Raw genomic sequence first — 14,644 nt, forward strand, 5'->3', positions numbered from 1 at the left:
TTAAAAACATTTCTGTTACACTGCCTTCATACCGTTTACAGCACTCGATTGTTTATTATCTGAACTAGAGCAGGGAGTAAGTAATTATATCAGTTCATATATGAAAGGAAACAAAATACACTGATCCAAAAATATAGAATAATGGAGCTCTGCTCCTTACAATTTGAGGTATATCCTCATTAACTATGATAGCTACTATTATCAAGAGGATAATGATGCCGATGCACACCCATTTTCGAGAGTTCTTCCTGAGTTTCTTAGCATTTTGAAGTGCAGATATCCTTCTCCGGACATGATCGGCTGCATTGTTTCTGATGTAATTGGGTTTCCAGGGAACTAAACTTACTTTCATAACAATTGTAGTGTTGCACAATTCGCTAGACCAATGAGAAGCACTCGGCCTTTGGTTGTGGGCCGATGGTAAGGTCCAAAAATCTGTATTATGTATTTATACTTCAATTTAGTGATGATTAATTCACAAGTGACTCAAATGAAGACTTGCAGAGCCAGAGACAGAGAGTGAGGATCGAAAATTCGCAAGTGTCATATATGCCGAAAGAAGATCGCTGATTGTATCAAGGTGTTCCCTGCCTGATCAACAATCAAGTTGGTATCAACTTTCTAAGACATAATTTTTTATCAATGCTACATATATGCTTAGTAATACAATCAAATTTTGACAATCAAATATTAAAATGATTTAGTCAAGATAACATTAGACATATAGGTCATATGACCACATATATCTATGTAGGCATATAAGTTGGTACATATGTAAATATGAATGCATATTATGCTGGTAAAGTACAGAATTATATCAAAATAACTATTAACTTATATTTTTTTGTTGATAAAAATAGAAATGGCAAAATACTACTGATAATATGACTAAATGAAAATCAAGAAAGTGTTACTTGAATCTCAAAAAGATTCTTAACTAAGAATAATAACAAATTCAGAAAAGATGCTTTTTAAAGTAGATTCTGAGTAGATAAGTTTTATTACGGTGTAACTTGAATCTCGCTGCATTCTATACACAAACATCCTTTTATTAGTGGTCTGCTTATATGGGTAGGTTGGCTACATCACCATGGTCTCATTCTCAATCAACAGAAAAACACAAATGGAAAGACACTCAAGTTGAAGAAACGCATAATCATTTGTTCAATTTGACTAATATACTGTGAAGCACCGACATTGTCACTGGCGAAAATTGAAAAAAATGAATTAATTGAATGTAATCAAATGTGTCTATACATATATCGGACACCAAAACATCATCCATAAAAAATGTGGATGCTACAAAGTTAATATCTTTAGGACAAAAACCTAGAGGTTTGAAGAAACAAAAATAAACCTGGCTTTCGATGTTGTCAAAATGTCTAATTGAGCCTTAGAATTATTGGTATAGATGTCTGTAAAGGTCATCTCAATCTTTGTTTTATTTTGTAATATTTTTTTCATTTTTATTTCCATAAAAAAATCTAAGAAAAAAATCAAAGTAAAAGATACATTCATTTGACCCATTAGTTCGTATTCTCATTACATTTACAACAAATAAAGAAACAGAAATTACAACATGCCAGCACCCCCTTATTCTATTTTCAGCAACACTCTAACGGCTCTTTACCACCTGCTTTTACGGTTCTACCGTTCTAAGCTTACACTGCATTTTTCAACAATTCACCAACTATGTTTTGGCACCATCTCCAGCCCTACATTTTTATCATCAGGCTCCCATTTTAACCTAATTTTTAAGTATAAATAGGAACCATGAATCAGAGCAAAGAAAGGCATAATGGGAGGAAAATAAAAAAAGGTATCGAAAATAATAGAAAGAGTGAGCTTTAGAGGAAAATAAAATGTAGAGAGTTTTGCCTAAATACATTAACACCTTGGTTTTTCATCATCACCTCCATTCTCACAATCCTTTGCAAATAATCATCATCCACATTAAAAAACCAACAACAGAAGCTTTCATTCAAACCCACCAAAACCCATATATCTTTAAAAAAAATATATATATATATCTTTACCCTAAACCATAAGAGGGCTAACTAGAGTGACATCTTTTTAATCCTCGAGGTATTAAGAATACAGGTTGTAAAACTTTATCGTTCTGGAGTAAGTTGTTTCTGAGACATAGGTAAGTTTATTGAGTTTGCTAGAAGGGGTTATTACTTATTAGTGTGAGGGAAAGCGAGAGATAGGTATAGTTTTACTTGTATGATTTGTATTATATGGAGAGGGAAACTATAAGTCTCTTTGTAATACCTTTTACTAAAAATAATTTTTATAGTGTATCATCTTTTTGTTATAATTACTTAGCAAAGAAATTTTTAAAGAAACTTCAAGTGAGAAATTGATTTGAATAGCTTGTTATAAAAAGTCAATTCAAGTATTTCATCTTTTTGTGCAGTTTTGTTAAAAATCACATTTTCTTTTGATTTATTCTATTTTTTTACATTCAATTTACCTTCTACTATAAGTAACCATGCAACAAAATATGTGCGCTCCGTTCCAAAAAAACATGTCTATATTTTTATTTTTGTTATTCATTTCTAAGCTACTCATTGCTTGTTGACTTGCCACACAAATCAATGATAGGAAATGCATATATGAAGATGGCACAGTTCAATATAAGGAGATCATTTGAAGTCCCGCAGAGGAACATGTGACTTCAATTTTTATAGAACCTTTGCTATCAGCATAACTAGAGATTTATACAAGTGTCTTAAAAGACATTGATAAATTCATTATATATGGATCAGGTGGATTTTGGTCACAAATGAGGAAGTTGCTAACATTGTTAACAACTCATCCACGTGGCTTCTTTTTGTTAATTATTACTTGTTTTTTCTTTTTATTTATTCATCACTTAGTAGTATTTTAGCTAGCATTGGTTTTTTGTTTGTTTATCGATATGCAATAATGTGTTTTTGGTGCAGGGAATTGATAACAAGTTTGCAAGTGTATATACTCCATTGGCTGTGGTTGAACAACGGGGTACAAAGTTATAGAGGTGCATGACAAGCTTTTAAGGAAAGTAGTGTTAGTGGGAAGTAAAGTGTTTTTTAAGGAATTAGACCGGATTTTCATGATGATATGTGATTGTTTTCTCTTTGAATTTGAATGAAATGTGAGAGTACATAATAAGTCTTGTAGAATAAGATAATAAGATCTGCTCCATACTCTCATATACACGTTCAAGTTCAAATATAGACCAATCACAATGATATCAACATAGAAATAATTTTAAATTTTTGGCTTAATTGCAGTTTTAGTCCCCTAACTTTCCCAAAGTTGCGATTTTGACCCCCTAAGAAAAAAAAACTACAAATAAGCCCCCTAAGTTTTACAACTATAGCAGTTTTGGCCCCCCAATGCCAAAAAAAAAATAAAAAATAACACGTGGCACCTCACTTAGGGTGCCACATTAGCGTAGACTAGGTCAATATCAGTCTTGGGGGCCAAAACTGCCACATGTACAAAATTTAGGGGGCGGTTTTGTAGTTTTTTTCTTAGGGGGCTAAAACTGCAATTAAGCCTAAAAAAATTTAGGAACATATTAAACCTCCCACCAATAACACCACTTTTCTTTAAAGCTTCTAATACGCTTTTTGTGCTTTCCACGTTTTCGAGCCGCAGCCAGTAAAGCATATGTTGAAAGTCTTGTTACAATTCTCTACACCAAAAACACTTCATAGCATATCATAAATAAACAAAATAAAGAGTCGTAAACCTAGCATAGATACTAAGAAATGATAGATAAAAAGAAAAACAAATAATTAGCAAGAACAATGCATGTATGTATATATTTTTTTTTATGGATGGTTGTTAACAATATAGCTAGGAAATGAGATATATGTTCGATCACTCAGGTGTGTTACAGGTTTGCTTTCTGGACACAAACTTGTGACAACAATATGAGACACTTGCATCGTATATAACGTTTTGTTGTCACTATATTCTTTTGATTTTTTTTTTTAATATAGACGATGATTTTTGTAATAAAGAATTTGAGTTGTGCCATTAACCAATTTTATGACTTCGTTAACCACAAAATTGTACTCCCTCCGTTCCGCAATAGATGACCTATTTGAAAATGTGTAATTTTGATCTAACTTACTTAGACAATATTTTTCTATTAATATACAAAGATGAATAATATCATATAAGATGTCGTTAGATTCGTCTCGATGAGTATTTTCAAATTATCTAATTTTCATAATTTTTTCTAACACATTATTCAAGATATTTAAGCTCAAAGTTATGCATTGACATGCGTAATAAGGTCAACTGTGTCAAGTATTATGGGACGGAGGGAGTATATTTTTTTTTACAAGAAGACAAAATTGTAATGTTAACCATTATTTTAACATGAATTTCATTATTCACTTTGACTACTTTAGTAACCGTAAAAATAGAAAGCATTAACCACTTACTTTACATAAATATTCCATCCGTTTCACACTACTTGTCCATTTTGGAGAATAATTTTGTTTCACTTTACTTGTCACTTTCAAGTTTCAATGCAACATTAATTATTGGTTTATCAATAATACCCTTACCTATTTATTGTAGAGATAGAAATAATAGAATGAAATAATAAATGAGTAAGGGTATTATAGAAAAAACACAAAAAATTTCATCAAAAATGACAACATTTATTTGATTATTTGGTATGTGTAATTTCTTCAAAATGGACAAGTATTGTGAAACGGGGGGATTATATCATACGTACTTCAATTATTTTTTGAAACTATGTCAAATAATTGATTCATTTCTTGAAACTACAATGTAAAATAATTGGTTAATGACTTGCATTTTTGTAGTTATTGAAGTAGTCAAAGTGGTTAATGAAATTTATGATGAAAAAATGATTAACATACATGAATGTACATAAATATATACCAAAGTATTTTTGTAGTTATTGAAGTAGTCAAAGTGCCAAAAAAGAAAAACTATTCTTGAATTGGTTGGTATCTATTTATATTTAGCTACCCTATTGAGATAACCCAAACAAGTTTGATTGTCGAAAATTAGCATGAATAAGAAAGTGAAAAAATGACTACATCATCGATAGATTTATTTGTATTGGTTTGATACTTTTAGTCTTAATAACAACTATAGAGAAAAAAAAAATTCAACAACAATAGTAAGAAACAAATGAAATGGATAACAAGTTCTTGCAAATAACCTATTTGTTTACATTGAAAAGACATTAATAATCTTTTTAATTTATTAAACAGTCATTTATAAATAAAATTGACTTCTTAAAACACGTTTTGCCCAACGTTTTTAAATATTTGTTGTCAATTTTTATTTCATTTATTGTTGCTTGAATTTACACTTCATATAAGTAAAAATATTGTGATTTTTTTTACAAATTGGTTAAGTTTCAAATTAAATTTTGTTTTTAGTATCTACAACACTCGCAATTTTTAAGTTAAGTTCCTAACATTTTGTTTAATTTTTTAATCCTTAATTTATTGTTATAGAGATAAATGCAAAACTGAAAACACTTTTTTTTTAAAAAAAATGAATTAAAAAGATGAGACAAAAATTGAATAAATTTTTTTGTAAAGACTAAACCTAAGAAATTATAATTTATGTTTATCAAGTTGGCTTATGAAACGTAGGTCTTCATAAAGTATCAAGATAGAAGACTAGAAAGTGATTATCAATGACTTTTCGTATCATATAATTATAAATCAAACACATACCACTATGACAACCAGAACACTTAATGAAAAGATTTGTTGATTCAAACAAACCAAATCAGTAACAATACACATCTCTACAACAAAATGAGGGGAAAATTGAATCTTACATATCTTGCTAGTTTTCATGTTCTTATATCCCAACATATCAAGAAAGGAAAACACAGAAACGTAATCAAAGAAATGGGAAAAGAACAGGAAATGGAAATTCCTCAACCAACTAGATGGTATTTTTGTAGTACAAAGTATATATTGAATTTTCCTTAATCCAGCTCTCATGCACCGTGATTTGAACTTAGAAGCATTTCCTGTGTACTATTGATGGCCCAGATTCATCATATTCTGCCTTTGCAATCCACATCTGCACAAGAAAAAGTAAACATATCAGAAAATAACACATTACAAATGACGCAACTAAGCTTCAGTATAACGCATTTGTTATTTCCTCCTACTTTTTATAACCTGTACTTATAGTTGAAATGAAATTTCCTGATTTAATTACTGAGTTATCATTTCAAAATCCATCAAATTTACCTGTTGGAAAGTGCTGAGGGATGCCAAAATGGAACCTCCAATCCAGACACTGTACTTCCTCTCTGGTGGTGCTACAACCTTGATTTTCATGCTACTAGGTGCCAATGCTGTAATCTCCTTGCTCATCCTATCAGCAATACCAGGGAACATTGTTGAACCACCACTCAACACAATGTTACCATAGAGATCCTTCCTAATGTCAACATCACACTTCATGATTGAGTTAAATGTTGTCTCATGGATACCAGGAGATTCCATCCCGATCATGGATGGCTGGAACAAAACTTCTGGGCATCGGAATCTTTCAGCACCGATCGTGATTACCTGCCCATCAGGTAGCTCATAGGTTTTCTCAACAGCTGAGCTAGTCTTAGCAGTTTCCAACTCCTGCTCATAATCAAGAGCAATATAAGCCAATTTCTCCTTCATATCCCTTACAATTTCTCGCTCTGCTGAAGTGGTGAAAGTGTAGCCACGCTCGGTTAAAATCTTCATCAATGCATCAGTCAGATCGCGACCTGCAAGATCCAAACGAAGGATTGCATGGGGAAGTGCATATCCCTCGTAAATAGGAACCGTGTGACTAACACCATCCCCAGAATCCAGAACAATACCTACACAAAACACAGAAAATCACATCAACTCATTTCAATCTCAATGCCTAGTTTGTATCATCACATGGCTACTCCTTCAAATCATATTCATCATTCATTACACAAAAGTATGTAGCATCGAAACGTTGGATTGAAAGTCAATATCTAACACCACCACGACATATGTGATTACATTCAATGATTCAATTACTTCCATTTTTTAAATTATTACCGGTGTTTATCCTTCAATCTTGGTGTCGTGTGTCTGGTGATTCATACAAAACTCATACGGAAATGAAAATTACAATTTACGAGACTAGAATAGAACGCAATTTATACATGCAACATCAAAACATGAAGTAATTTACCAGTTGTACGACCACTCGCATAAAGCGAAAGCACAGCTTGAATAGCAACATACATAGCAGGAGTATTGAATGTCTCAAACATGATCTGAGTCATTTTCTCACGATTAGCCTTAGGATTAAGAGGTGCTTCAGTGAGAAGAACAGGGTGTTCTTCAGGAGCAACACGAAGTTCATTGTAGAAAGTATGATGCCAGATCTTCTCCATATCATCCCAATTACTAACAATCCCATGCTCAATTGGGTATTTCAATGTCAAAATACCTCTCTTTGATTGTGCTTCATCACCAACATATGCATCTTTTTGTCCCATTCCAACCATTACCCCTGTGTGACGTGGACGTCCTACTATGCTAGGGAATACTGCCCTTGGTGCATCATCTCCTGCAAAACCAGCCTAAAACAATAACAATAGAAAGTTAAATCCATTAAACAGAGATGCAGACACCGGATACGACACTGACACATCACACGGATAATAACTTGAAAAAGTAATATAAATGAATGTAATCATATGTGTCAATGTCAGACACTGATCTGTCGGACACCGGACACGAGCTTTTGATCAGAAGTGTTGGTGATACGTGAATTAAATGAGATAGATTGATTGATACCTTGACCATGCCGGTTCCGTTGTCGCAAACTAAGGGCTGAATGTCTTCTGATTCTGCCATTGTTGTTGATTTGTTGAAGAAACAGACACAGAGGAAGGAATGTGTGTGTGAATGTTTTGTTGTGTGTTGTGTTGTTTAAGCTAGTACGCGCTCTGTTGTTTTAAAAAGGGAAAGTTCGCGAGTATAAATTCGTGTGAAATGAAACGCAAATTGCTTTAGATACGATCCTGGCCGTCGGTTTGGAATATCTGATCAACGGGCCATGTTTCGTGTTGGAAATAGCTGGCATTGCTCTCCTTTTACTTGCTTTCCAGTTCCGCACCTCATCATCGGTTCTTTCATCTTTCTCCTTCGAATCTCCTAAATTACTTTTTTTCTATTTTTAGTACTTTTACATAAATATAGGTCAACTTAATCACTAAAATAAAAAAAAAATTAGTAGTGGTACTAAATTTGTTGATAATTTTATTAGTTTCTAACTTTTATATTTAAAAATAGAATTGATTTGTATTTTCATTATAATATTTATTACTAGATAGAAAAAAAAATGACCTTGAATTATTAAAAATATTTGCGAATTTGTTTTGTGGAATGTTTTCTATTTCAAATTTGATGGTTTCGTTTTAAGTTTATTGAATTTAAGACTTTTACACATTAAGTGTGATATTTTTTAAGAAACTGTTAATGTAATATTATATGGATAAAATATTCTTATTTATTTTTATAAGTTTAAAATAATACTTCCCTCAAAAAATAAGTTTAAAATAATACTTTTTAAGTTTAGCCGAATTTATCTTAATCAATTAATAATAGAGAAAATTATTGAAAAATTTGGTGGAAATAAAGAAAATTATAATAGTACAGTATTTTAATAGGATAAAAGAGATATGTTAAAAGGTATATAATAATTTTAGTATCAAATAATATATTATTTTTATTTAAAAACGTATCAATGAATACAATGAATAAATTTTAGGTTTAAATGTGTCTTTGGTCCTTGCATTTTCACCATTTTTTGGTTTCAGTCCCTACACTTTTTTTTGTTTGGTTTTAGTCCCTGCAGTTTGTAAAAAAATTGCTATTGGTCCTTCCGTTAAACTGCTGTTAAAAAACAAACGGAGCGCCACGTGGACCAGTTATTGCACGCCACGTGGCACACTAAAAGACAATTTTTCTTAAAAAAAAAATCAATTTTTAATTATTATTTTATTCATTATTTTTTTTACTTAAAAATATCTTTAGTCCCTGCACTTTCAACATTTTTTGATATTAGTCCCTGCACTTTGGTATTGGTCCCTGAACTTTTTTTTTTCTTAAAAAAACTTTCAATGAAATTATGTTTTAATTATTGTTTTGTCCATTATTTTTATTGAGAATAATCATAAAAAAAATCAAAAAAAATCTTTTTAAAAAAATTAAGCTTTAATTGTATCACATTGAAGATGAAAATTGTATCGTATTAACACCGTGACAATAGATAAAAATTAACAAATTAGATGGAAATTAAATTGCACTCTGGCAATATATGTAATTGTACTTTCAAAGTCGAGCAAAAGTTACTTGGCAACCTAGGCCTTTAATTCTCAAAATGCACCAAAAAGATAGTTATTCGGCAACATTGGCCTCTCTATCTCAAAATAAACCAAAATGCACCAAATAGATAGTAAGTTGGCAACATAAGCCTCTAATTCTCAAAATGCAAAAAAAAAAAAAATTAGTGAGTTAACATAGGTCTCAAATTCACAAAATACATCAGTAGGTTCTAAAACCTCCGACAATCTTCATCTGGATTTTCATTGGGATCTCCATCTTCATCTTCAATTACCTTTGAGAGGTTTATCTCCTTCTTGCATTTTTTGAGATCACCCTTGGTGGCCCAGTATGTTTTCGCTTCTTTCCCTACACGAGTTGAAAAACTTATTGGTTTAGCATAGATTCAAGACCAAACTTTCAAATGAAAGAATAATGGTTCAACATAAGCGGCAACATACCTTTTGTGTTGCAGTGCAACTTAATGGTTTGGCAATTTGCCTTTGAATTTTCAAAGATGGTGTGGGTTGGCTTGCATGAACCATTTTAATGCCAAGTGCACGTTCTGCTTCCTCGACAGCTGCTACAATTTCATCATCATCGCCGTCATTTAAATGACTGACAATTGATGCATTAAGTTCAACAGCAACACCACTTTGATTACATTCAACAGCACGTACATTAGAATTGATATTAGAGGCAGATTTCTTTGTTTTATTGCCTTTACTCTATCAAGTTAACACAAGTGCAACAGAAGAAAAAATGGAATGCATAAGACACTTAATAAGGCAAACAAGTACAAAATAACACCAACATATGCCACATTTACCTTTTTAATAGGTGCAGTAGTAACATGTGAAACTTGGGCACTGGATGCAGTCAAAACAGGCACAGTAGTAACATGTGAAGGTTGGGCACTGGATGCAGTCACAACAGGTGCATTTGAAGCAGTAGTGACAGGTGTATTAGAAGGTGTTTCTGCATTTGAAGCAGCAGTTGCAGTTGCAGGTGCATTGGAGGTAGTCGCTGCATGAGCATTTTTTTTGGGTTTTCTCTATCAAAATAAACATGATTAGGCTTATAAAGACTTAAGTACCAAAAAAAAATTATACAAAATATTTAAGTGATTCTATACCTTTCTTTGTTGTGCAGACGGGTTTACTTCTGTGCTTTTGCAACCCCTAGCATTATGACCGGGCTGGCCACAATTTGTGCACCTATTAAGACCCCTAGTATTATGTTTTCCGGTCTTTGGGTTTTCATCAGCTTCCCTTCTCCTCAACTTTTTTGGTCTACCAGGACCTCTCTTGTATTGTGGGGGGAGCATGTCTTCAACTTCAACAGTAGGCCACATATCTTGACCATTAATAGGACTAACACTAAAACTATAACAAAGTTCATATGCTTCCCTTGAATAATAGTGATCAACAAAGTCCTCAGGATTTTGATTTCTAAAACTCATAGCTGCTACAGCATGTCTACAAGGTATGCCTACTAACTCCCAAAAGTTGCATGTGCAAGTCATTTTATCCAAGTTAACAATAAAACCACTACTATTAAGATGATGAGTAACTTGAAAAGATGTTGGTGTAGACCAGTGTGGTGACCATCCTCCACTAAGTTCAATCTCCTTATTTAATCTCTTCATAGGTGTAGGCATTATCCTACCTTCGTACCTACCTAGTTTATACCGTAAAGTTGCCATCCTATTCATCAAATAAAGCCTAATCCATTCACACATAGTTAAAATTGGCTTGGCCCTAGCACCCAAGATAGTACTATTGAATGCCTCTGAAATATTATTCATTAATACATCACACTTAGGATAAAAAGACAAAGCATGCTTACACCACAACTTTGTGGGAAAACCCATCAGCCACTCCCATGCCTTCGGATTGACCGCTTTCAACTCTGACATCTTCTTCTCCCAAGCTTGCAAGTAGGTTGCCTTAGCTGCCCCCATCATGAGATCTCTTATTAGAGTGCCTCCACCAAACCTTTTCTTAAAGTTGGCATATAGATGCCTCAGACATAACCTATGTTCTAATCTTTGAGGCATCTCCTCAAAAACAGAAATCAACCCCTACAATAAAAACACAAGTATATATAAGCATAAAAAATGAACTTTGCGTTTTCTGCTTCAAATAGGAATCAGAATAATAAACACAACATAATTACAAGCAACAACATAATTACCTTTTGTTGGTCAGATATGAAAACCCATCTTTTATCCTGTCCAATATCCTCTAATAACAATGTTAGAAACCATCTCCATGATTCTTTGGATTCAGTCTCGACCACTCCAAATGCTAAAGGAAAATATTGATCATTTGGGTCTCTTCCAACTGCAATAAGAAGCTGTCCTCCATATCTAGTCTTTAGATGACAACCATCAACACCAATAAAAGGTCTACATGCTGTCAAAAATCCTTTTTTGCAACCATCAAATGAAAAATAAAAGCTTCCAAACCTAGGTTGTAAAGTTGGATGTGGTCTCTCCATGTTGATCTTGCACGAGTTATCGGCACATACTCTCTTAAGCTCCGCAGAATACCTCCATAATAGACTATATTGTCGAGCAGCATTACCTTCTACAATTTCCTTAGCCATCTGTTTTGCTTTCCACGCTCTCCAAAAGCTGATATTCACAGAGTAATTTTTCCCCACAAAATTCACAATGTCATTTATCGTCACATGGTCACCCGTAAACATGTTGTTAGCTACTGACTTTGACACCCACTTGGAAGTAGCACTTTTATTTTTCTGTTGCCAGGAACATGTGTGGTCTCCTTTCCATGTTTTCATCATGAACGTGTGCTTGCCTCCCACTTTACTTACAAGAGCCTCAAAACCACATTTCTTCTTGCACTCCACTCTAACCCTTTCCAAGTCATTTTTCTTGAACTTTATATTCTTCCCATTTAGAACACTCCACTCTATAATAGCATTCTTGAACTCCTGCAATGATTTAAATTGCAACCCAACATTGAACTTGTATTTCTTGGTCAACTCCTCCATCCTAAAAATGTCATCTTTAGGTCCCTTCTCGTTGTCAGAGTCATCAGGATCACTACTTCCAAGTTCTTCACTGAGATACTCATGTTCAATTTCAAACTTGTCATTTAGTGATTCATCAGGTATATCACATATTGCAAGTGCACTACTTGAACTACCTCCCCCCACTTTTTCATTTGAATGAGTTTTCAAATTACAAGTATTTCCATGTCTCATCATTCTTGAAGGTTGAAACTCGGATTCATCGCCATCGCTTAAACCAAATCCATCGTCCATTCCTAAAGCTCTCTCATCTTCACTATCATCCAAGTCCATTCCTTTGACTTCATCTTCACTGCTATAAGAATCAGTTTCATAATCACCTTCAAATCCACCAGCATCAACATTTTCCACAACATCATTTAAAGCTTGTAATTCAAGACATACAGGAGCATCCACAGAAAACATATTATCAACACCATGTTCAAGATATATATGAGCATCAACATTGTTACTTAAGGCATAATCAACAATATCCTTAGCATCAACATCCAATCTTAACTTCTTGTAAGCAATTTCCTCCTCTACTTTCCACCACATTCTGAAACTATTCTTAGCATATTTTTTATCTGTCATTATACCCTCTGCTTCAAAATAACTCCATCTATCCTTGTCTAGACCCTCAACAACAGTTACATCACCACCCCTATAATACACAATCCAATCTCTTACAAACTGACCCCCATGATGGAAAACAACATTGAAACTCATCTCTGCATATATAGATAAACAACTGCATGAAATTTGAACCAAACATACAAAAAAGTAGCAAAAACAATAAAATAACACAACTTGTAGAAAAAAAAAACACAATAAAGCACATGTCCACACAAAAAGAGAGAGCAGAAACAATAAAATATTGACCCTACACATAGTAATCCAGATACCCACATACAACACAAAGAGAATCTATACATATGGTCCCCCCACATGACATACACATAGTAATTTTCCAGCAACACAAAGAGAATCTATACATATATGGTCCCCCCCACATGCCATTAAAGAAATGGAAAGTTACAGAAAAGAATATAAATTGACTTAGTTAACATATAATAATAGACTGTACCATAATAGAAACAGGTGCGGCAAGCAAGAAACAAACAAAACACAAACAACAGGTGCGGCGAGCAAGAAACAAACAAAACACAAACAACAGGTGCGGCAAGCAAGAAAAACAGACCAAAAGAGCACTACAAACAAAATAGTATTATCCATAATAGAAACAAATAAAATTCATAACAGAAACAAAGAAACAAACAAACTTCATAAACAAGAAGAATCAGAAGAGTAAAACGAACCTTCAACTGAAAAGGCAAACTCAAAGGTGGTGGTCGGAATCAGAAGAGGATGGTGGTCAGAATCGTGTGGTCGGAATCGTGAACAAACAAACTTGAAGGTGGTGGTCGGAATCGTGAGCAAAATCAAAGAGAAAGAAGAGGATGGTGGTCGGAAGCAGAACAGGATGGTGGTCGGAATCAGAAGGTTAGGGTTGAAGTTGAAACCCTAAACCCATTTCTTCCCTCTTTCTCTTCTCTTTCCCGTGTTTTCTTCTTCTCTCTTTTCTAATCCTTATTTTAATTAATAAATCAATTTATTAAAATACTAATTAAAATTAATTACTTTAAATTATTTATTTAAAAAAATTGTTTTAGTGTGCCACGTGGCGTGTCATGATTGGGCCACGTGGCACACCGTTAGTTTTGTTTTTTTTTTTTAACGGAAAGTTAACGGAAGGACTAAAGGCAAAAAGTTTAGAAAGTGCAGGGACCAATGCCAAACAAAAAAAAGCGCAGGGACCAATACCAAAACTGGACGAAAGTGCAGGGACTAAATACACATTTAAACCTAAATTTTAACACCTAGGCATCAATCATAGATGATAATGAACTTTGTAAAAAAAAAAAAGTTCTTCCTAACATTTAATTTCTTATTAACAAAAAGGCTAAAATATGGTATTGGTCCCTGTAAAATAGGCCAGTTTTGGTTTTAGTCCCTGCAATTTTTTTTATAGTTTTTGGTTCCTGCAAAAATAGGTCAGTTTTGGTTTTAGTCCCTGCAATTTTTTTTATAGTTTTTGGTCCCTTCAAAAATATGTCAGTTTTGGTTTTAGTCCCTGCAATTTTTTTTTATAGTTTTTGGTCCCTGCAAAAATTTTTGTTTTTGGAAATAGTCCATGACCCCAATTATGTGATGATTTGTCACTTTTGTGCATATGTGGCATATGTGCT

General features: G+C 33.2%; 2 protein-coding genes across 2 annotated transcripts; both read right to left on the reverse strand.

Annotated features, from left to right (window-relative positions):
• Positions 1-5,677: 5,677 nt before the first annotated feature.
• Positions 5,678-7,962, reverse strand: LOC146909934 (actin-3). The gene is made up of 4 exons (XM_085731019.1): positions 7,830-7,962; positions 7,219-7,612; positions 6,258-6,871; positions 5,678-6,084 (listed from the first exon to the last, which is right to left on the reverse strand). The coding sequence occupies exons 1-4, from the start codon at positions 7,887-7,889 to the stop codon at positions 6,019-6,021; spliced, it is 1,134 nt and encodes a 377-aa protein (XP_085587145.1). The 5' UTR covers positions 7,890-7,962; the 3' UTR covers positions 5,678-6,018.
• A 1,597-nt stretch (positions 7,963-9,559) lies between these two features.
• On the reverse strand, positions 9,560-13,356 carry LOC146909935 (uncharacterized). The gene is made up of 4 exons (XM_085729390.1): positions 11,556-13,356; positions 10,495-11,442; positions 10,138-10,413; positions 9,560-10,087 (listed from the first exon to the last, which is right to left on the reverse strand). Exons 1-4 carry the CDS (start codon positions 13,284-13,286, stop codon positions 9,800-9,802), a joined length of 3,243 nt encoding a protein of 1,080 aa, XP_085585516.1. The 5' UTR covers positions 13,287-13,356; the 3' UTR covers positions 9,560-9,799.
• Between the last annotated feature and the right edge of the window lie 1,288 nt (positions 13,357-14,644).

The sequence above is a fragment of the Medicago sativa genome, chromosome 7 (assembly GCF_051527215.1).
Source record: "Medicago sativa cultivar Bolivia chromosome 7, Bolivia_mono, whole genome shotgun sequence".
Classification (NCBI taxonomy): domain Eukaryota; kingdom Viridiplantae; phylum Streptophyta; class Magnoliopsida; order Fabales; family Fabaceae; genus Medicago; species Medicago sativa.

Bases quoted from the DNA above. Each gene is read 5' to 3' on its own strand.
- LOC146909934 (XM_085731019.1), bottom strand. From the start codon at position 7,889: ATGGCAGAATCAGAAGACATTCAGCCCTTAGTTTGCGACAACGGAACC. The intron at 6,872-7,218 runs GTAAATTACTTC...TGTTTTGTGTAG, and splicing joins TGCGAGTGGTCGTACAACTG to GTATTGTTCTGGATTCTGGG. The intron at 6,085-6,257 runs GTAAATTTGATG...TTTCTTGTGCAG, and splicing joins CCCTCAGCACTTTCCAACAG to ATGTGGATTGCAAAGGCAGA.
- LOC146909935 (XM_085729390.1), bottom strand. From the start codon at position 13,286: ATGTGTAGGGTCAATATTTTATTGTTTCTGCTCTCTCTTTTTGTGTGG. The intron at 10,414-10,494 runs GTATAGAATCAC...TTATTTTGATAG, and splicing joins CGTCTGCACAACAAAGAAAG to AGAAAACCCAAAAAAAATGC. The intron at 10,088-10,137 runs GTCTTATGCATT...TTAACTTGATAG, and splicing joins ACTTGTTTGCCTTATTAAGT to AGTAAAGGCAATAAAACAAA.